General features: G+C 34.8%; 2 protein-coding genes across 2 annotated transcripts; both read right to left on the bottom strand.

Moving 5' to 3' along the window:
* Nucleotides 1-201: 201 nt before the first annotated feature.
* On the bottom strand, nt 202-2,421 carry LOC147407306 (homeobox-leucine zipper protein ATHB-40-like). The gene is made up of 3 exons (XM_086432834.1): nt 2,209-2,421; nt 1,677-1,984; nt 202-548 (listed from the first exon to the last, which is right to left on the bottom strand). The coding sequence occupies exons 1-3, from the start codon at nt 2,306-2,308 to the stop codon at nt 321-323; spliced, it is 636 nt and encodes a 211-aa protein (XP_086288960.1). The 5' UTR covers nt 2,309-2,421; the 3' UTR covers nt 202-320.
* Nucleotides 2,422-20,065: 17,644 nt separating this feature from the next.
* On the bottom strand, nt 20,066-22,237 carry LOC147407305 (anthocyanidin 3-O-glucosyltransferase 5-like). The gene has a single exon (XM_086435792.1). It carries the CDS (start codon nt 21,695-21,697, stop codon nt 20,240-20,242), a length of 1,458 nt encoding a protein of 485 aa, XP_086291918.1. The 5' UTR covers nt 21,698-22,237; the 3' UTR covers nt 20,066-20,239.
* Nucleotides 22,238-23,237: the final 1,000 nt, after the last annotated feature.

The raw sequence follows: 23,237 nt of genomic DNA, 5'->3' as shown, positions 1-23,237 counted from the left end.
AAAAGCGCAAATCTCGGATGTCCTTGCACCCAAACACCTTCTTTTAAGTCATAAAACCTCCCATTATTAAATCAGTTTTTATGGTTCAGTTCACTTCAACTAAAGTTTAAATTGATATAGGCCTAACACTATATTATATATGAAATTGTTTATCTAATAACGAAGAACCAACCATAATAGAAGATTTCCTAGTCAAAAGATGGAGGAGAAATAGCAAGATTTATTAGATTAGTAATAGATCCATTTAGAGAATGATAAGACTAAGAAGACTACAAGCTAGCTAATTTACATTAATAAGGTTAAAGTGTATCATGATATAATCACAAGCCAAATAGATTCCCCCACTCCATGCCATGGGTACCATAATTATTTTCAGGTAAATAGAAGTAATTTCCAAATCCTTCCACTCCAAATTCTCCTCGAAGAGGCTGATCAGCGTCCATGGAAAAAGATGAACTCGGGCTGCCTCTTGAGATTCTTTCCAAACGCTCCGAAAGTCTTTGTATTTCTTTCTCTGCTTCGGAGAGTTGTTCCTTAAGCTTCAATACCTATAGCCCAATTAATTTTCTCTATGAGGAACAATGCACACAAACTTGTCCGCATACATTTCTAATTAATTGAAGATGATATTTCTAGTGGATTTAGTGATGAGTAATGTAAAAAGCACCCCCACCATAGCCTGGTTTTTTTTGTCTTATATGGGTTAAAACTTTCGAAATCAGCTGATTTTTGGTAAGAATCCCATCAAAACTGATTTTATAAAAAAATGGACAATTTGCAATTCTTGAACTTCTTTTTATTTTTTTTTTTTTTTTTTATAGGATTAGAAATTTTAGAATAAACTAATTTTTTGTAAGGACGATCTTAAAAAATTAATTTATTTCAAAACTTTTAACCTATATAAGACAAAGAGCTGTATTAGAGTGATCACAGCGGAACACTTTGACATGGTGGTGCAGGCATGTCCGTAGATGTGTTTTACTTATATCTTGAAAAAAATACATCAATGGACATGCACGGCCCACCACGTCAAGATGGCTCTGTTTGTGCCCCACTTTGCATGGCTTATACGAATGTAGAAGACATGTTTGGTTGTAGCATCCCCACTTTGCATGGCTTATACGAAAGTGGTGTACAAATGAGGATTGTAAACCAACTGAAGTATTGTGGCTATGGGATGTCAAAAGAGTAGATTAGCCGTCTGTATAAAAATTGACTTGCAAGCCCAAAGCCCGTACAAAAGAGTAGATCAGTCGTCTGTATAAAAATTCTTTATCTCCTAAAATGAAATTTGATCATATATACATATTTTATGGCTCTCAAAAGAGAAGCTGCAGCAGAACAGTACAACAGTCAAGCTATCATCCATCATATTGGGTTGATGGGGTGAGTGAGTGACGGTCCTATAGAATGATAGATCCATCCACCAATGCATACATGACACGTTTAAAAATCTCATCATCAGTTAATTGTTACCTTTTATTTTTTATGAACTACAGCTCATATCGTACGGTTGAGATGGGATGTGAGGAAAAACACAGGTTCTCAGCCGTACGTTAGACTTTATTTAGACATTAGTTAAGAAATTATCAAGCGTGAAATAATAATAATAATAATAAAAAAGCTTGTAAATATTTCTCTAAAGTATGCCACAGAATACTGGAGGAGTACAGTACCTCAGCATCAAGACGGCAATTCTCAAGAAGGACACCCTCGTGTGCACTCTTCATCTTCATATGCTCCTCCTCTATTTTCTTAGCTTTCCATCGAGCCCTTCGGTTCTGAAACCACACTGCAACCTGTCTAGGGTCTAAACCCAGTTCCATAGCAATTCTATCCTTTCTTTGTGTCTCCAGCTTACTTTCATTCCCAAAATTCATCTCTAACAAGTTCACTTGAACCGAACTCAATTTTCTCTTCTTCGTTCCCACACCACTATCTTCTTTGCTATTCTTCCTCTTTCGACGTCGTCTTGGCTCATTTCCTACACATGATTAATACCCATAATAATACACTTAGTAAAGACACATGGAACGAACATTAATTGTGACATAATAATCCCAAATATTTTTAAAATTTTTGTTCTTATCATCTTGACCAAAATCAAAGATATTCTACAAATTAAACATTCCGAAACAAAAAGAAACTTTGACCCATATCATAGAAGAACACTTACATTAATTAACCATATAGTATAATACTACTAACCTTCTCTTGAATCCATTTGGGTATAAAAGTTGGAATGTAGTTGAGAGATCAAGAACATGTGATCTTCTACTTGATTAGTGTGACTTGCCATTCTATTCATTCTAAATTTCTAGATCTACTGGCTATCTCTATTAGGCTTTCGCTAGCTATGGTAATCTTCTCTTCTTCTTTCTATTCTAAGGCTTCTGTTATTTTTATGGTAATACTGTAGCAGGGAAGAAGGGATATACATTATTTATAAGTCCTTGATTACAAAATCGCCCTTAATGTTCACGTGATTATCATCTATGTCACAATGTAGCCTTTCCAGACTTGGGAATGTGGCTCAACAACTTTATAATAGGTAAAAGTACGCTAATACCCTTTTAGTCACGTTGTGTGTGATATTAGTTTTACGTTCACACTGTTGGGCGGATATAGTGCATCCCAAATCCAAATAATACTTACCAATTTGTGGGACCCATCCAGACGACATTTCCAAAGATCAGAGATTTGCAATTTTACATTTTATAAAGCTGAGCTGAAGAACCAATGGCAAGACGCCATGTGTACTAAAAAAATCAAATAAATAAACTATTTCTAAATTTTCCCCCAAAATGCTCCCCGCTAACCAATCACTCTTGTTTTTTTTAATAATATATGTGCCATCATGTCATTGATTAATTCCGAAACAACAAATCTTTGTTCATTTCTTCGTCTTATAATTTTATTGACTTTTAATCGAGCCATGATTTCAATGCATGATAAATCAATTCCTTTTTCCTTATTTGGATAAGTTTCTCTTTTCCAATCTTACACTTTAATTTCTTTCACATAATCAATTTATATTTCTCTTAGTCTAATCACTAATTTGATATTTACTAAGAAACATCGATACTTAAGTCAAGTCTTAAATAATATTCTTTCTAGTTAGGATTTCATATAAAAAAATAGTTAAATTTATCTTTTTTTTATTGAGATTCAATCTTTCTTAATTTCTTTAAGAAAATTTAATTTCATGTTGCTTTTCATTACAAGTGTGTTAAAATATCGTAATTATAAATGTATTTTTCGAGTTTCCTCAATCAACTCAACTCTATAGTTTAGATGGAAGATTCCCTACTGTGATCGCTTCGAGCCTTGATATGATATTTGTCCAAATTCCTCCGACAATCAAGTTAAGCCTAACAAAAAAGGAAAAATCAATGTTCTCTCGTGTACCCCTCTCAATTGGAAGTCCAAACCCCCTTCCTCTCTTGATCAAAATCCTATTAATAGGATTTCCCTTAAATCTAGATTCTTGATCTTGCTTCCCCCCTAATTCAAGATCCAATCAAGTAAGATCCCCTAATTTTTGAGATTCTAATCGAATCGGCATCATTTCAGTTTGGGTTCCCTAAATCTTGGTATCTTTCCTTGATCTTTGGGAATTTAATTTGCCATTCCAATTTTACTTCTCCTACTTTGAATCAAGGCAAAGAGCTAATCCAGTTTTGCTATGCTACCGAGCAAGACAGGGTTTTGTAGTAAATCTAGGTACCATCTCTTTTGGAGTCCTACTCTATAATTAGGGTATGATCATTTAATAAGCCCAGACGTGTAATAGCTCTTGCTCTCTACAACAACATATTTCTTGATTTCAGATGATTGCGATCTCTATCTTTCTAAGAATCTTCTCATCAATTACATGTCGTCAAAATATTCTTAGTTAATGTCCCGTCTACATGATCCTATTGTCCAAATGAAGATTGGCCAATGTCTTGGACCCTAGTGAGACTCATGATTTATGTTAGACCTCACATCCAACACTCTTTATATAGATATTGAGCTAGCAAGCGACGCAGGTAAGATTAGGGCGCACCTTCGTTTTCTCTCACATAATCTTTTAAATGAGACTAAGGATAAGGCTATGTGAGGTGATGAGCTAAGTGAGTTGCTTTGGCATTGAACGTTTATCTAAATAAAATCAATTACAGGACGTCATTCCACAAAGCTTAGGTTATGTTTGTAAATGACTCACTTGCTATAATAAGTAAGCCTATAAAACCACCAGCCTACAACAGAACAGAACGTGCGTTTTGACAGAAAAAAGTTGAGGGTATTGTGGTAACTTTGTAACTAATCAAGAGAACAAAAGTTAAGTACTCACGTCCCAATATTCTATGTCCTAGGGATTGTCTGGATTTCAGATTTGGCGAAAAGCAAGGGTAGTTTCGGACATCAGCAAAAGTCGGATGACGTGATAGTAGGTCTGGTCATTGGTGCGTAGTCACGTGAATATATTTTCTTTTTACATAAGTGTCACGTGAATATTGAAAAAAAATAAGAAGAAGTCAGGATGTGATTAAAATATTTAAAAAAACACTCAGCAACCAATAGTGTGTCCCGTTCTTAAAATACCTTGGGCTCTTAAACAAGCCGTTCACGCAGTCAAATGTATTTTTTTCGAATCAAATTGTGCCACGTAGACACCGTTTGTATCTATAGAACAGTACACCGTATGGGATCTCGACTGAAAAAATAAATAATGTTTGAGATGAAACTCAAGGATGCGATTAAATAATAAACAAAGAAACGATAAATATATATATATATATATATATATATATATTTTCCTTTATTAACATTGTTGAGTTTAGCTGTCATTTGTTGACGAAAAGACGAAGACGATTGGCAAATTTGGAGATGGGGAGTAACTATCGCTCCTCATAATGATTATATTGCCCCACCAACTTTTTATTCTAACACCCAAATTAATGTACCTACAAATCGAGCCATTTTAATAAAATATTGTGCAAAGACAGCCTTTGGATTGGGACATGCAGTGGTGATCTTTGTTGTGTAGTTCGATGGTAGTGTACTGTACTTTGTCTGTTTCTAACTTGCCTTTTTAGTGGTGTCCTACATTTACTGTAGTTCAGCCTGAGATTATACATCAAATAGAATAAGTTATAAATGTCTACTTCAAGGATAAAAAATAAAAAATAAAAAATTAAAGAATTGTGATAATCTAACTATCCCACATGACAAGCTCAATCGACTACTCTAATGTGACAAATTCAAAAATTATAAATCTGTACTTTTTAAGATACACGATTGTACTTCCCCATCAAAAAAGTGTATCTCAAAGAAAATATGTTTTGTGAGGAGTGTAGATCTATGATTCTTAAACTTATCATGTTAAATAGTCGATTGAGTATATCATGTGAGGTAGTTAAATTATCACGACTCAAAATAAAAGTTAAAAATGACTACTAGAAAATTTGCATACGTCTATCGACGTGAGCACCCCTCCACCAGATTAAAAGGTAAGATAATAAAATTATAAGAATCTTATTAATAGAAAATATATATATATATATATATATATATATATATATATATATATAATATATATATATATATATATATATATATATATATATATATATATATAGAAGGGGAGGTAATGAAGGAGGATAAACATTTGAAAGAAAAATATTGTGTTTTATTACATAGATTACATTAGTGAGTTCAATTTATATCTTATAAAACTATTTTTTGAAGATAATATATAATACAAAAAAATTATGTTAAACATATCATTATAATTCAAAATTTTTATAAAAATACTACTATAATGACCTTTAATAATATAACATTACCAATGTTATGGCAAATAGATTATAGATTAGTAGTTAAGATATTATAAAAGAATCAGAAGATTTCCTCTGATTTTATCTTTTTTTATTATGTATAATTGGATTTTTAGACTCACTTATTTAACTAATCAGATAGCTAAGAACACGTAAGTGGTTGGGCCATTAGTAACGTTACTTGGTTTTTAAAAAGTATCTCGATGCTTTACTTTCACTTGAGGATGTAGGATGTATGAGGTACAATCTTTCTTGAGGTCAAGTCAGCATTATTCTTTTATAAAATATAAAATTAACAAATTATGACGTAGGGTTAATTTGAAATTTTTGGAATAATTTTTTCAAATAATTATTATAGATAAATATATAATTAATAGAAATGATTTGCACATGGTAGCTACTGATATATAAAACAAAAAGGAGGGACAGGTTCCACACGCAATAGGAGGATGCACATGGGGGATGAAACCCACTACCAGCACGCGTCGTCACTTAAAGTCCTGAGGAGCAGAGGAAGGACCACTAACTCTCCTATGTAGCCAAGTGTAAGCACCTGGCACATCCAGAACTGCCATCCAATTCCAATCAGAGTAGTCCAACCCTAGCCGCCATATTTTACCACGCAGCAGCAGCTATCTTTATGAGAGTTCATAATCATGACAGCTAGGTAATTCTTTTCATAGACTTTATAAGGTAAACAACTGCGTGCTTCACACCATTACACTATTTTGGAAACACCATCAAAATCACCACCATCCATGCCAATTTTTTTTTTCTCGTAAGAAAGAGGAAAGATAATTTAAGATTTCAGAGAATCAAGTCTTGATTGATCAATCACACTAACAGTACACATGGATATATACTTGTTGATTGATTGAGAGTCGGTAAAATTTCAAATTGACTTTTTTACTCATTATAATATTTTAAATTGATAATATTATTATTAATTTAATACATTTTTCAACAGAGAAGGATTCTTATTTTCACTTTATTTTAACTAAAATAAAATCTTTTATTAGGGAAGGTGAATTCAATAATATATATACATATATGGTTGGGTTCCGTTCACTTCTAAGAATGACCGATGAAAATAAGACATGATCTCAATTTTTTAAATGCAAAATTCAATGATTGAGATTTATCTTCGAGATAAATATCTTTGAGATTTGTATTATCAACATACTTAAAAATCTCAATCATTAGATTTTGTGTTTAAAGGGTTGGGATCATGTGTTTTTTTTCATTAGTTATTCATGAGAGTTAAGGGAACTTGACCCTCATATATATATATATATATATATATATATATATATAGAAAGAGAGAGAGAGAGAGAGAGAGAGAGAGAGAGGAGAGAGAGAGTGTGGGTGGATCATGGGACATAAGTAAAAATATATATAAAAATAATATAATAAAATCAATTTTCTAAATATGGGTTAGAAGTTTTGGATTGAACTAGTTTTTTGTGAGGATGATCTCTATGATGAGAAGATCATCTTAAAACAAAATCAGCCCAATCTAAAAATTCTAACCTCATCAAAAGTGATTTAGAATGTGGATCGTCAAATTTTTATTAATAATTTGTAAATCACTTTTGACGGATTTAGAAATTTCAAATTGGACTGATTTTTGTGAGAATTCTCTTCTCATCACAGAGATTATCTTAAAAAATCAATTTAATCCGAAACTTCTAATCCAATCAAAAGTGATTTAGAATGTGGATCGTCGATTTTTATCAATAATTTGTAAATCACTTTTGATGGATTTAGAAGTTTCAAATTAGGCTAATTTTTTGTAAGAATTATCTTCTCACTATAGATATTATCCTCACAAAAATCAACTCAATTTGAAACTTGTAACCCATATTTTGAAAAATCATTATTTTTACATATGTTTTTACTTATGTCCCCCTCCCCCCTCCCCCACATGCAATGACAAAACAAAGTCAAAACTTTTGTCCTATGTGGGTTAGAAATTTCATACTGAACTGTTTTTTTACGAGGATGATCTCTATGGTGAGAAGATCATCCTCACAAAAAATTAGTCAAATTTGAAATTTCTAATCCCATCAAAATTATTTTAGAATTGTGAACCATCAAATTTTTATCAAAAATTTATAAACCACTTTTGATGAACTTAGAAATTTTAGATTGGACTGATTTTTGGTGAGGATGATCTCCTCAATATGACGATCACTTTCACAAAAATCAGCCAAATCTAAAAATTTTAAGTCATACAGGACCAATTTTGTCAGTCAATATTGTCATCCTAAGATTGTCAGCCAAATGCTCCCCATTGGAGAGTTTCCCCACACATTACTAGGATGAGAGTAGTCTCTATGATTGCATCCCTCCTGAGCCCATGGAAAATTTCCGATGCACAACTGGGGTAAATGAGGAAGTCACAAAGTTTCAAAGGGAACAAACACTTGTTGCAAGGTTCATTCATGTTCTTTTCGATCTTTTTGGTTAGGATCTTCAATTTGAATTTTCTTTTAACTATGATTATAACTAATCTTCGTTAAACTTATCCAAATTATCTTGACTTTTTCTTGATTTAATAATGTCCATTAGAATTATTCTTATATTTTCTTATGTGAGTTCATTTCTAATCTTTCCACTCTTTCATCTCAACTTTCTCATTTATGTTTCGTATGATATTTTGAAACATCATTACATAATATGAAATCACACCCAAAGTGATAGAGGAGGCTAAGTCACAATATCTCAATTTAGATAGTGTGATTTTATAATAAAATCACTTATCAATGTGAATTCAAATTATAATGGTGTGGTTATATCGTAACCCTTAATTTATCAGCATGATACTTCTAAATTATCCAGCATATTTCACCTTCCTAAAATATAATAGGTTAGTAAACCTGCAATTCCTCATAAGGCATTGCTTAGGTAAATCCAGAAAGGTAGTGGATGTGCATTGGGGCCCTCCACACATTAATAAACAAGAACTGAGTTTGGCAGATTGATCTAAATTCCTCACCCCCATTCCCCCCATTGCAGCATAGGGTAAAAGATAAAGCTTATTAAAAATGACCCAAAGCCTGAACTCTGACTCAAAAAATATTAGGGACACGTGGAAGCATACGGAACAAGGACATAGACCCAGTGTATAAAATGACAAGTGGCATTTTTCTATATGGTTTAAAGACATAGAAGGTCTCATAAGGTGTCAGATGATCAATTACATACCATGTGTCACAATTTCATTGGCTTTGATTTCAATATTTATTGGGGCAACTTCAATTGGGTAGGGAATTTTTTTTAATTCAAGTTGGTTATGTACGACCTTGAGGGACTTAGTTGGTTGTCATTACTATGCAGAGTAAAATAAAAGGTGAAGTGATGAGGAAGGGATAAGGATTGAAAGAGTGAGAAAGAAAGATTCTCTAATGTTGGAAACTGAGGTAGTATATCTCTTTTCTTTCTTTATATATACTTTTGAGAGAGAGATGAAAAATATGCGCATGGGGTTAAGAGGTTGGATTCCCTATAAATGACTTAGGAGTTGTTTAATACGCTCAACTTTGAAGTCTTGAACATCAAGATTAAGGTTTAAATTAACGATGTCATGTTTATCCCAGACACCTCTAACACATGTTTCCCATCTTCCATCTTTCTTATAAACATGCTTAAAGTAATTGTGGGTTTTTAGCTTCCACCTTTATTATATTTTTAGTAAATAAAATGGAAGCTTATTTGCTTGATTAAGCTAGATTAGCGTAATTGACTTTACACCTAAATCCTAAATGGTTAAACCAATGGGCCTAAACTGTGTGTCATATAGCTTTGTTTGGCTTGACCAACGCAAAAGATGAATGATCTTTCACAGTTAACTATGAGAAACGATGACACGCTAGGCTCATGTTTATAGATATAATTATGGGCCCCTAATTGCATCTCTCTCCCAACTTTTTCACATTTTTTCAAACTTGTTTGGAACAAGACTCTGCATCCATTGCTAAATAAATTCCACAATTGCCTAGAAACAAGACTCTGTATCTTTAGATTCTCAACAATCTCGTTCATCTACGTCTCTTTTGTTCAGTGTGTTTCACTTATTATAAATTTAAGATTAAAAGCTCCTGGAATCACGCTTTAAAAGTTTTGGTGGTTTAGTATAAAGCTATTAGCACATGGAGGGCACATTCTGAAGGCTAGAAGGTTTACCTAATCCATATCTTTACTTATTTAAGGATATGTGATTGATACACCAACGTCATGCCAAGACACTTTTTAGACCCATAAATTAAGCTTTACTTTCTATGTTATTGGAAGGGAACCCCTTAGACAATCAGTTTCCCACTTTCCCTAAAGCTAAAATAAATTAAATATAAATAATAAAATATAAGGTCAAATTAGTCCGGTCCTTGTGGATAAGAGTAAATACTAAATAGGGGGGATCTCTATTACAGGCAAGTTGTATTTTTAACAGGATTACGGAATTCAATATTAAAAAGGTCATCAAGTGTGCTTTTTCTATTATATTTTTTACAAGGCGTGGAAAGATGCTAATCAAAGATCTCTAGATTGTTCTTAGTTGACCCTCCTCTACGGATGCTCCAAGGGAGTGTTTGGATGCAGTGTTACATTCTGTACTATGTAGTCGGTACAGAGCCACCTCAATTAGTTACTCTCGTTTTTAGCGTCTTTCTGATTCTTTTCTGCTTCAACAGTTCAACCTCAACCCCAACCCCCCAACACCCCACAGCCACAGAAGACCTTCAAACCAGTGATAACTATCGATACATAAAATATAAAAAGTGGTCACTAACAAACAGACCCTAAACATAATGTCATGAATGCCGTGGCATGAACACCTTATCAGTCTTAGATAATAACCATGCATATCAACTATAGGATACATATGCATAACTATATACTAATGTACACATTTACCAGTTGAGCTACGGGTTCAAGCCCCAGCCTAGCATATCCATGCTTACTGATATGGCATGCCCACAACAGCTCAGTATAACATAAACATGGGTCACCATCTCACCAAAAGCACTCCATGAATCATAGGAACTCAGATCAATCTTTTATTTTATATTATAATAAATAAAAAAAGGTCCAATTAAGGTGCAGAATAACGGATATGGACATGGAAGAGAAAATTATTGAGGCTCAGGATAACTAGCCAAAAAAAGTTGTGGGCACATCAGAAACATCAAGCAAAGCGCCATGGGACAATTTAATCTATAGGTCTAGAGAACTCAATTTCCCATGGACAGGACTATCCTTGTTCTGCCCATGATTTTCATTTTTTTCCCCTGGTGTAGGAAGGTACAATGTGAATTTACAGGTCAGAAATCTGAATAAGCATTGGTAGACAACTCAGCTTTAAAGATGCAGATTTCTTTCCAAGAAGATTATATGGTTGCAGGACATGTAATAATCTACAATGAACATATTCAGAATAAGGAAGCAGTGTTCTCCCTATTTGTAAGATAAAATAATACCAAATGAAACCTTCCGGATTGGATGTTGAACAAATATAAAGCACGATAAATGGATGGATCAGGGGTCAAGTCCAAGCTACTAGAAAATCCACTTAAGAAAATTATACCAGAATAATAATGCACAATTTTGGGAGTAATAGGAAGAACCACAGCCACATATTGCTAGGGAGAAAATACCTAACATAGGTAAGCAGCCAATTAGGACTATTAAGTGTTTTAGAGAAGGCCATTGATTTATCAATCATCTTTCTAATGTAAAAAATACTAAGTACACTATAATTACTGTGGAGCACAGCATGATAGTTTCGCTTCTCAGTCAGCCCATCTATGGGAGTATTAGATTACCCGGCTGGCCAGTGACAACAACAAAATATACTGATTATAAAATCCAATATGACTGAAAGACTATAATGCTCTATTTGAACAGTTTGGAACTTGAGTGCATTGCACCGATGTCAAAATAACAGATCTTCCAAGGGTAGGCACCAAGATATCCTTTCCTTCCTTTTCAGCACCTCAAATTTTACCAATAAATTAAGACCCTCCAATCAGTTTGTCATTAAGTATTTCCCTAATGTGTTCTTTCTTTTATTTTTAATTTCTATCTGCAGAAGGAAGAGTGAACAGTTATTAATTGCAACACTGCCAATTTTTGAGAAATATAAAGCCTTCTGCCTGGAATCTCTTGATAAAAGATTAATGATCAAATTTCAAGCGCAACTCTAAGTAAATGAATGGGCTGAGTCATAAGACCATAAATAGCTGAAGTTTGAGGAAAGTGTAACCTGACTAGCCTTTAACTTTTGGACATTATTAGCATAAAGTTTTGGATCCTCCTTTTCTTTCTCTGAGCTATAATAAACAGGTAATTGAATCACTTCAATATGATGAACAAATTGGCATAGAAGAAAAATTTAACCGCATACCTGCAAATAAATGTAAAAAAACTGAACCTTGGGGCATGTGCATAAATAGAGTACCTAGGTATAGCAATTGAAATAACAATACTTACAACATTTTTGTTAGCAAATTAGACAAAAAAGACAGCACATGCCCTGCGCTTGGTAACAGGCATTAAGAAACTTGTAATTAGACATCAACTAGAAACTCATCCAAAAGAGCCCATAAGTTACAACTATCCCTACTTCCTCCGACTTCTAGATGATTTAGAGAGACTAGAAGAGTATAACTGGGGAGAAACAATTCATGCTTTTATGGTATCCGGTCCTAGGGCTTTTTTGCTAGCCATGCCACTAACCACGCTCCACACCTCATCTTCATCAAACGGCTTTTCTAGCGACCTCTGCTGATCTAAAGAAATTCTATCAAAATACAAATGATCAGGGGTCGGTCTATTCACACACTCTTCGAAATATGCCTCTATAAAACTGCACTACCCCATCACACACCTCCTCCTCACCCAACCTCCATGAACCATTAACTTTTAACTTCAAAATGAAATAAACCCGATGATGGAAATTCGCCATGCAGTGGAAAAAACTAGTATTTCTATCCCATGGATAAAAACTAGTGTTTTAATCCCCCTCCTTAAGCCAATGAACTCTCGACTTCTGTTTTCAATTGATTTCATCCACAGCAGCTAGCTTTTGGAACTAGGCTTTAAGGTTCACTCTTCTTGATCTCTATCAACACTCAACGACCACCTTTCCTCCTTTCCATCAAGCTCTTGTAACTTCAACAAAATATCATTCTTCTTCACATTTAAACACCCAAAAGGTTCCTTATTCCAAATCTTCAAATTTTCTTTGATCGTTTTCAATTTCAACCTTAGCATTGTCCCCGCCCTACCATCAAACGAATGATCATTCCATCAAGAATGTATCAAGTCTGCAAAATGAAGATGTAATAACCACATTTTCGAATCTAAACGGTGTAGGTGATTCCTCACTTCCCCTGCCACCAAGGAAATAGGGCAATGATCCAAGGCAGGATTTGGATTTTTTCTTTACTAACCTCCCAAAATGTTCCTCCCAACACGTAGACACGGGAAAGCGATCCAACCTGGTGAATTTCGAGATATCCTGGTTTTTAGACGAAGGGAACCTTACTTTATGAAGTTTGTTACTCACCAAACCTTACTAAATTGGTTTCCTTCAATATTCGTCACCCCCAGAAATCCAATTGCAAGTTTCTATTTTGAATTAAATTGAGACATTAACCAAAACACTCATAAGTGACAATGAAACTATATTTTCAGGTTGGGGATCTTAAACAAGCCCTAGACTCACTTTCCAAAAAAATAAATAAACTAAGATTTCTAGGGAGCATAATGAATTACCTGTAGAAGATAGGAGCAGCCCATAATGATTGGATTGTTCTTGGGCTTATTATTATCCTTAACGGCTTTTTCGATGCCACATACCCTAAAAGCATGAATTGTTTCTCCCCAGTTGTACTCTTCTAGTCTCTCTAAATCATTTAGAAGTCGGAGGAAGTAGGGATAGATGCCCTTTCCCAGGACGGGGAATGGCAAAGCACCGAACATGTACACCAAGTACAATCTACAAAGATTCTTCCATTTAAGTCTATTCTCTTCATCCATGATTTAGCTTAAAAACTCTCCCGGGGAAAATAATTTTTTTCTATGTTAGGGAATTTTTTCTTCAAATATTTCCCCACCCTTGACTGCCCGAGTATCTTGTCTAAATCAACTTTTCCCCCAACAATCTTTGAACCCAAAAGAAGTAGGATTTCTCCCACAGAAAACTTAACCACCTTATCACCAAATAAAAACCGTGTATCCCCATCCCACATCTCAATCAACCCCTTCAATAGATTATTGCTAATTGTAAATTTACTAACCTCTGATTTAGTGAGTCTAGGAAAGGGGGTGAAGGGTATCATCCGAATTGTTTCTAGGACATCTTCTCATTCTTTGATTTTTTTATTCAATTTCCCGACATTGTCCATGTTGCAGCAATGTCTTAGTCTGTTAGTGCACTCTTCTTTCCCCATTCTCTTAAATCTGTGGGGAAAAAAGAACAAGAAAAAACGATTAAAAATTTGATGCAGGTTTTGTCTTATTTTAAAAACTTTCCTGATAAATTTCCATACGTTTGCTATGGCTTGAATTGTTTCTGACCAGAAGTCTTTTCTCTTTTGTCCTTGCATCGTCAATTTGTACCAAATGTCTTTTCTCTTTGTTGTTCTTGCGTCGTCAGTTTGAATCAGGTCACTTCTCTTTGGTGCTTTTGCTTCTATTGAATTAGCTTGAAATGAGAGGAATGCCTCATCTTTATACTAAGCAAATGGAGAAGAAATAAGCGGAAGAAGTGCAATTACCTTTTCCTCACAGTAACCTTGATGGGAGCGTACCCCTTATCGGTGACACATACTTTGGTTCATATGCGCTTCCACTTCACAAGGTGAAATTTGCAATTCCATTAAGTATCATTCTAGAGGAAGTTTTGAATTAACTTTTTTGGTTGACGTTCCGCACTCATGGGCAAAGAAAAATAAATATAGCAAATAGATTGGTATGGACGCTAAGGTATATTAAGGTCAGTTCACCCCTTTAAGGAGGTATCTAACATTCCAAGAGCTTAGTCTTTTCCCATTTTTTACATTGACTAAACCCCAAATCCTCGAGCCTTTATTTGGAGCTCCTAAATGAGATACCGAGATATTACATCCCGCTAAAGAAAGAAAGTTCGCACTAAGCCAATGCCAAAAATTAGCATTTCAGAATATTAATGCACGCCTTGACATCACTTCAAAACACATAATCAATTTACTCAAGAATAGAAACCTAATTCATGAAAGCTTCCAAAAAAGCAATGTATTAACTGCAAATTGAAGGAATGAAACCAATGACCCCCAAAACTGACCTCAATACCAGAAAACTCGCTTGTCATCCCTAATGAATTTTTCAAAAGTTCTGGCTACAATATGGAACAAAAAAGGAGATAGAGGGCCACATTGCCTAAGGCCTCTAGAAACTTTGAAATATCCTTCCAGGCTCCTATTAATTAAAATTGAGTACGGGGTTGACGTTCATAATCAAAGAGATCTATTTATACCCGAAACACATTCTACCCATCATGTATCCCAGAAAACTCTAATTGATGTGTTCATATACCTTCTCCAAATCAATATTGCACACAACACCAGGGACTCAAGACCTCATTCTTGAGTCAATACTTTCGTTGGCTATCAGGAACTAGGATTTGATGATTACTAATCGATCACAGTAGGAATGGCCATTATTAACCGAGTTGCTAATACTTTTTCCATGGCTTTGTATGGCAAGCTAATAAAAAGATAGGTCTAAATTCATAGATGTCATTTACTCCCTGATTTATCAGTATTAGGGCTACAAAAGAGCTGTTGGAGTGGCAAGAGTTCTTTTCAAGAACTCATTTTCAATATTCTTGGTTTGTTGTTGTTGTTGTTGTGTGTATGTGTGTGTGTGTGTGTGTAAACAATTTAAAGATTTTAGAGGGTTCTTTTTTAAGATTTCTTGGTCGAGTGGGATATCGTTAGTGGCAAGAGTTAGTTTCGTGTATTTTCATTGAGGACCCCTTGTCGTCTCATCAATAAAGTTTTCACTTATTAAAAAAAAAAAAAAAAGAGCTATTGAAGCAAAATCAAGCTTAGTTTTCCATTCCAAATAGATGAATAACCTTGGCAGAGCACATGTGGAGAGAGGAGAATGTAATAGGCAGAACTGCAGAAGGATAAATTCATGTAGGGAACCTTATTTCATGTTTCCTCAGTTGTACATTCTAAATCATTCAGGAAGAATTTCAGTTGCTTCAGACATTGTCATGTCAACGTGATAATGGAGCAGTGAATTAGAGACTTGAGTGTGCTCCCCAGGGTTGTGAGATCAAATCTCCCCATTTGCGACTTTACCTAATACGCCTATTTGTGTGGCAAGGTATAACCACAAGGATTAGTCCCACTTCTAAAGGGGATGGGGATACATCCCAAAATAATAAAAAAAGATAAGATATTACCTTGGATACACTTGAATCTGGAGCATTGTATACGAAAAATGTTGCATGGCTAAGTTCGTCATTTAAGTTGCAGTATCATAAAATAAAAAAGTTGCTACCATGGAATAAAGAGAAGAAAGATTTTTATAAGGGTTCGAGGTTGCGAAAGAAGACTTATGTAGATTTCACGTCCATAAGATACTTATTAGAAAAATAAAAATTATAATAATAAAGACGCAGTTCAAAGCCATGCTACCATAATCAATCACGAAACATAATCATTAATGTGAACAAATCTGATGAAACCAACTAGAGGAAGTTTAGCCACTGATCGATCTCTTCAGCAATAAAATCCAGGATAATAAAAAAAAAAAATTGCAATGAAGCAATTCAATACCAAACAGAATTTCAAAATTTATCCCAAATCGAAGAACAAAACAGTTTACCTCACAAACAGATTTCTCTACCACATGGAGATTCTGACGCTGCCAGTAAAAACCTAGCGCGAAGAGCACTGCCCTAGAAAGAAACCTCTCGCATTGAGCAATACCAGCCCTTCTCAACCCAACCATGTCAGCGTTATCTTCCTGTTCGTCCTTTCGATTCGGAACTGAGAAAATCGTACATAACCGACAAATTTAGTCTAGTAATACAAGAGCAAAAATAAATTCCTTCAACCAAACGCCAGTTCTCTTCTCCTCGTCTTCCTGTAAACATCTTTTCGAACGTAATCATCAAATTTCTTGTCGGATTCCTGTAAATTTTCAACATCCTTCACCGAACCTTCGCCGCGAGATTCTTCGATTACTTCCAGAGTTTGATCCTTCGAAGCCGAGTCTTTCAGTTTGGAATCCATATTCGAACCTAACTGCAACTCGGATATCTTCTTATTCGATTATCGTTATTCGTTAGAGGAGCTCGTGATGATAAGAAGTTTTATACAGCAAAGTGCGAAGGGGAAAATTAACAGATCCATGAAATATATACTGGTGGGAAAATGCTGGAATGACACAGGGTATTTACTGCGATTCTCACAGATCTGACGTGGGATGTGCACATAACCATAGATGTGTTTCCTCGCGATACAAGTAAAAATCATTTACGGTTATGTATACATCTCCACGTCAGAATTGTGAGAATTACCAGTAAATCCTGTGTCACCCCAGAGTGTCGTCTTGTGAAAGTTGCGGATTGCGTGGGCCGTGTAGACTGCGGCGTTAAAGTTGGCCAGTACAACTGTAGAACTGAACCGAACTGATAGGTTTGGGATGGTTTGGAACTTGGTTCCAAGTTAAGAAAATTGAAAATCGATTTGACCAAGCTTGTGTAGAACCGAACGACCCGTATCTCTCTCTCTCTCTCTCTCACACACACATATTTATATATAAATTTATTCTGAATTATTTTAAGAGTTAGGATAAAGATAAATGATTTTTTTTATAAATAAATTAACAACTTTTCTATGGATCGATTAATGATTTATTATATAAAATTTTATATTTATTATATTCATGTGTTTTTCATTAAAATATTATTTAAAAAATTTCTATTTTCTATTATTTATTAAAAAAATAATCATTTTTAATCATTTAAAAAAAAATACAAAGAATGTCATTTGACCGTCTTTTTATAGAAATAAAAACTTCAAATGCAAAAAGTGCCCATTTTATGCATTTTACCTTCAAAATCAGGTCCTTTGACCGTCAACTCTATTAAAAAATAAAATAAAATATTTAAATAAAAGTCGTTCTAATGTTGCAATTTAAAGCATTCTTTTTGTGTAGCTCTAGTAATGTAATCCCTGGTGTTACTATTAAGATTCGAGCATTACCACTGATGTATGTTAGATCTTCATGATAACCTCCATATCAACATACAATCATTCTTCCAATCATTTCAAAAAATTTATGTTTGCTTATGAATATTAAAAAAATATATAGTACCAATTAGAAAAATAAGAAAAATAAGAGAAATAAAGAGAGAAAGTAGATAGAATACGAATTAGAGAGAGTAAGATCATCATAACTGAGTAACGAAGAATACCTTGAAATCCCTATTTATAAGTGAAAAAATGATTGTTGGAGGGATAGCTGGTTCATCCCAACATTACCCACTTGTTTGATTGTTGCTGAGCAATTTTTGGATATCAAACGGACCTCCTTGCAATCAGTTTCGATTGTGATTGAAAACATGCAATTTAATACCTGTTTTCATTCAAATTGACACAACAAGTCAAACTAGGTCTTTTGACCACTTTGTTTCAATTTTTATTTAAAAAATGCAAACATGTCGTTTGACCGTTTTGTTTCAATTTTTATTTTTTTTAATTCAAAAACTCTTACAAAGGTGATAGAACGACTTGACCTGATGAGGGTAAATTCGAAAACTCTAACACATGGGACCAAATGACCTAGTTATTATTTTTTATGTTGAATCTTTTTAGAAAGTATTTTTTTAATAAATAATTATTATTTTTATAATAATTTTCCTTATTGGCAACCCATAGAATCAAACCGACATTAGTTTGGTTTGGGTCCATTGACATTTTGGTTCTGGTTCTAGTTCTGATTCTTATTTAATAGCAATTGACCTATATATATTGGTTCAGTTCCAATTTGGCCTCAAACCCAATTGTCTAAGGTGAACAAATAAACTACAAATTATCAAAGAAAATTTTAATATCAAATGATATTGGACACATGGTTTCAAAACTCGGTTTGTGGTCTCCTATCGTTCATTGACGAAATCGAGTTGTCTTAGATGAGTCAATTCATTTGGGATGAGATAATCCATTTAAGTCATTTTATAACTAAATGATGGGAAGAAATTTCAAAGTGAAAGTGATTTAATGAAATATTTATTCTATTCAAATCTATAGAAAATCTGCTCCAACTGAATCATTTGTTAAACACAAAATGTCCAACATTGCTGCACTCTGCAAAATAAAATGTCATAATTTGTTGTACCTTTAGTTAAGCATCAAAGAAGGGATAGCTCTAAATACAAGGTCACCATTCACAACTAAAATGTTTGACAAGCGAATTTGAAAGTAATTTATTTTTTCCCATATATCTGTCTTACTTGACAGGATGATGGGCATCAATGATTATTGGAGATCACCAATAGAAAAGTAAACTTTTTTTTTTTTTTCTTTAGGGAGAGGAGCAAGAAGGGTTTCTTATTTTTAAGGCCTTAGAGCTAGGCATCACCTTCAATTGTAGGGCGCCAGGGGCGGAGCCAGGATTTTCCTGTTGTGAGGGCAAACTATAATTAATTGTAAAGTGAAGATGAATGATTTTAGAGAGAAATTAAGAAGATTTTAGTTAGTAGTTGAAGAAAATGATATTTAAGTCATTTTCAATAAATATTTGAGAAGTCGCAATCTAGAGGTAATGTCATCAACAAAAAAATTAAAAGGTGAGGGAGTAAGGACAAATGAGCATGTAATTAATTGAAAATATAGGGGTGTCTTAAAGTTCTGTGGAGACAAAAATTGGAGGGAGGTGAGGATGTGGGTGCAAATGGGGAGAGAGGTGAGGGAATGTGAACAAATGGGACATGTAATTAGTTAAAAATATAAGGGTGTCCCAAACTTCGGTGGGGGCAAAAATTGGAGGGAGGTGAAGGTGTTGGGGCAAATGGGGAGAGAGGTGAGGGAGTAGGGCAAATTGGACATGTACTAGGGGTTGCTCAAAGTTTTATGGGGGCAATTGCCCCCACCAGCTCCTTACTAGCTCTGCCCCTGGTAGGGCCTTGGCCAAACTATCTTCCTAATTAAAAATTTTTTTTATCAAGAAAACATATCAAATTATTAATCTTTATACATCATGTTTTATATATTTTATTCACACATTATCTTAATTTTTAATATGCATAATCCTATAGTCCTAATAGACTACATATATTCGACATCACACACACACAGGGGACCCATACATACACCTCCATTGATCTTTGATTCCTGTTTGATCAAGCAAACAGCTCACATACTTGTTTTACACTGAAGATTTTTATCTCCCACCCAATCTTTTACCACGTGAAAGAGAGCATTATTAGAGGATCCACCTTTGTCCAGGGCTTTCAATGCACCATGTTTGACTTCTTCAATCCTAGCTTTCATCCCTTCACTCTCCATCACCAACCTCACCATCCTCTCTATCTCTTCCCTACCCACAATTCTCTTTGTTGGTAACACCTCGGGTTGTATGGCCACACCAAGATCCTCGCTCAGCATCGAAGCGTTCATCCTCTGTTCGGCGTACAATGGCCATGCAATCATTGGCACACCATTGATGATGCTCTCCAATGTTGAGTTCCATCCACAGTGTGATAGGAATCCACCAGTTGATGCATGGCTTAGAATGTTTACTTGTGGGGCCCATTGTGGGACCACCAAACCCACTCCACGTGTCCGGGTCAAGAACCCATCAGGTAAGTAATCTGATGATGGGTCATCAGATCCACTCCCAGTTGTGGAGAAAAAAGCACCTGATGCATCTTTCTTGGTAGGCGGACGAGTCACCCAGATAAATCGTTTCTGACTCAGCTCCAATCCCCATGCTAACTCAGTGATCTGCTCCACTGACAGAGTCCCACCGCTACCAAACGAGACATATAGCACAGACTCAGTGGGTTGTTTGTCGAGCCAATTGAGACACTCAGTAGTACTCTTCGAAATTTCTTCTCCAACCGTTCTGACAAGTGGGCCAATAGGATAGACAGGTGTTCCAATCTTCTGCCGTAGGATTGTATCTTCTGTGAGGGCACTAAGAGTATTGGGCTCCAGATAATTCCACGTGTTCAATAAAAGCCCGTTAACTTTCGGTAGACTCAACGCCATATTTAAGTACACATTGTACCCCTCATTCTTACGATCCATCATCGGATCAACCAGATCATCGACCCGAATGGGTTTGCAACCCGGAACCCGAATCGATTCTTTTAGATCCAAGTATTCTCCCTCGATCTCTCGATCGAGTGTGGGCACGTAAGCCGTCAAAGCGAGAAACAGCGCCGTTGAAGTGACCAACATGTACTTGGGCAAAGCCAACTGATCGGCTATGTCGAAGGCTTCGAAGCCGAATAAGTCGACGATGAGAGCCGCAGGTGGTGGAGCCATGCGAGCGATTTCAGATCGAAGGGCTGGGAGAGACTCTCTCATGATGTTGAATATATTGGTCTCGACATTTCTAGTGGGAGAGACTAGGTCAGGGATGTTGACTGGAGAAAGGTCAACGATTTGTAGACCAGATGAGGGACAGGTTGAGGAGTGGAGGAGTTGGGTTTGAGCGGTTGAGGTGTCGGTGGAGACGAGGAAGAGACTGACGTGGACGTTGTGGATGGTGAGAAGGCGTTTGGTGAGTTCGAGGATTGGGATGAGGTGGCCCATGCCGGGGCTTGCGAGCACAGCTACTCGAGTCTTCGAGGTTGAGGTATCCATGAAAATTGTTAAGGGGATGAACACCAAATACAAAGTACAGTAGCTAGAATTTATCTATCCACTTTGTATAAATTAAATAGTCAATATAGGAATAAAATAATTCAATCAGAGTGCAGAAAATATAATCAAGTATGACACTAGAATTTTTACGTGGCAGACCCTCCAAGGAGAAGGGAAAAAATCAAGGGATATAATCTAGTCAAAACTTCTACTATGAATAATAATGGGATAGACAGGATTCTCTAGAGAAATATATCTAAAGGCTACCAGTTTATCAAGAATATATTTATTCTTGGATTAAAAATAAATTCATCACTATATAAAATGGATTCCAACATGAATAAGAAATATCTCACCAAACAACTGAAGAAGAAAATCAATGATCGACACCAGTTGATTCATATCACTTGTCGTCAGGAACAATATGCTAGAATTTGATCAAGATCGGACCACAAATGATCTTTCAATCTCTTATAGAAGGATTATATAAAAAATCATAATTCTCTCTTTAAAAAATGGCGGCTATTTCTCTCTTTTTTATTTTATTTTATTTGCTTGGATAGGAATTGAGTGGACTAGGATTTTTTTTTATTTAAAAAAAAAAAAAATTTGGCTCACGTGGTCCCCACATAAGAGGGACCACCTAAAAAAATAATATGAGAAACTGAGTCAAACTCAAAAGAGAGTGAGGGGAGCGGATCCTTTGTAGTAATTCTTTCCTTTACTTCCCTGTAGCGATTTGTTTTCAATCGTGATTGAGTCACTTTTGACGATTAATAACACCCAAATCCTCTAGTTTTGCAAGGTTAGATTAGATTTGAAAATATATATATATATCTAAAAAAAACTTTTCTAAATCAAGATCAAAGTTTTAAAAACTAACGGTCACTGAACTCCTAAATCTAGACGGTGTAGATATAATGTTGTATTGACGTAGTAATATTTCAACCATTTAAAACTACTACAAGGAACTGCAAGGAAGAAGTACTATAGAGGATCTACTCCTGAGTCTCGAAAAGGAGAGAGAGTACCAATTCTTTGGCTATTAGATTGTTGATTACTTAAAAGGTATACTAATTTTTTGGTGATTTACATATGAATTATTTGGGTGACATTAGTAAAATTTGGTGTGGTAATAGAATCTCTTACTTAAAACAATGTATTCAATTAGAAGTAGGTGAATTATTGTATTTATCATTTTCGGGAGTGATTCACTAATATCATTTCTAATCACAAGACTAGAATATTATTCCAGATATATGTGATATGTAAGTCAAAAAAATATATGAATAATGCTGAAGTGATAAAATCTCTTACTTAAAATAAGGTATTCAATAAGAAGCATGTGAATTATTGTAGTGATCATTTTCGAGAGTAATTGACTAATATTATTTCTAATCACAAGGCTCGAATATTAATCCAGATACATGTGATAGGTAAATAATAATAAATAAAAAAAATTTGAATAATGCTGAAGTGATAGAATCTCTTACTTAAAACAAGGTATTCAATTAGAAGCAGGTGAATTATTGCAGTTGTC

Source organism: Akebia trifoliata, chromosome 3 (assembly GCF_017979445.1).
Source record: "Akebia trifoliata isolate Shusen 1 chromosome 3, ASM1797944v1, whole genome shotgun sequence".
NCBI classification, from domain to species: Eukaryota; Viridiplantae; Streptophyta; class Magnoliopsida; order Ranunculales; family Lardizabalaceae; genus Akebia; species Akebia trifoliata.
This window is presented reverse-complemented; position numbering and strand designations above follow the sequence as displayed.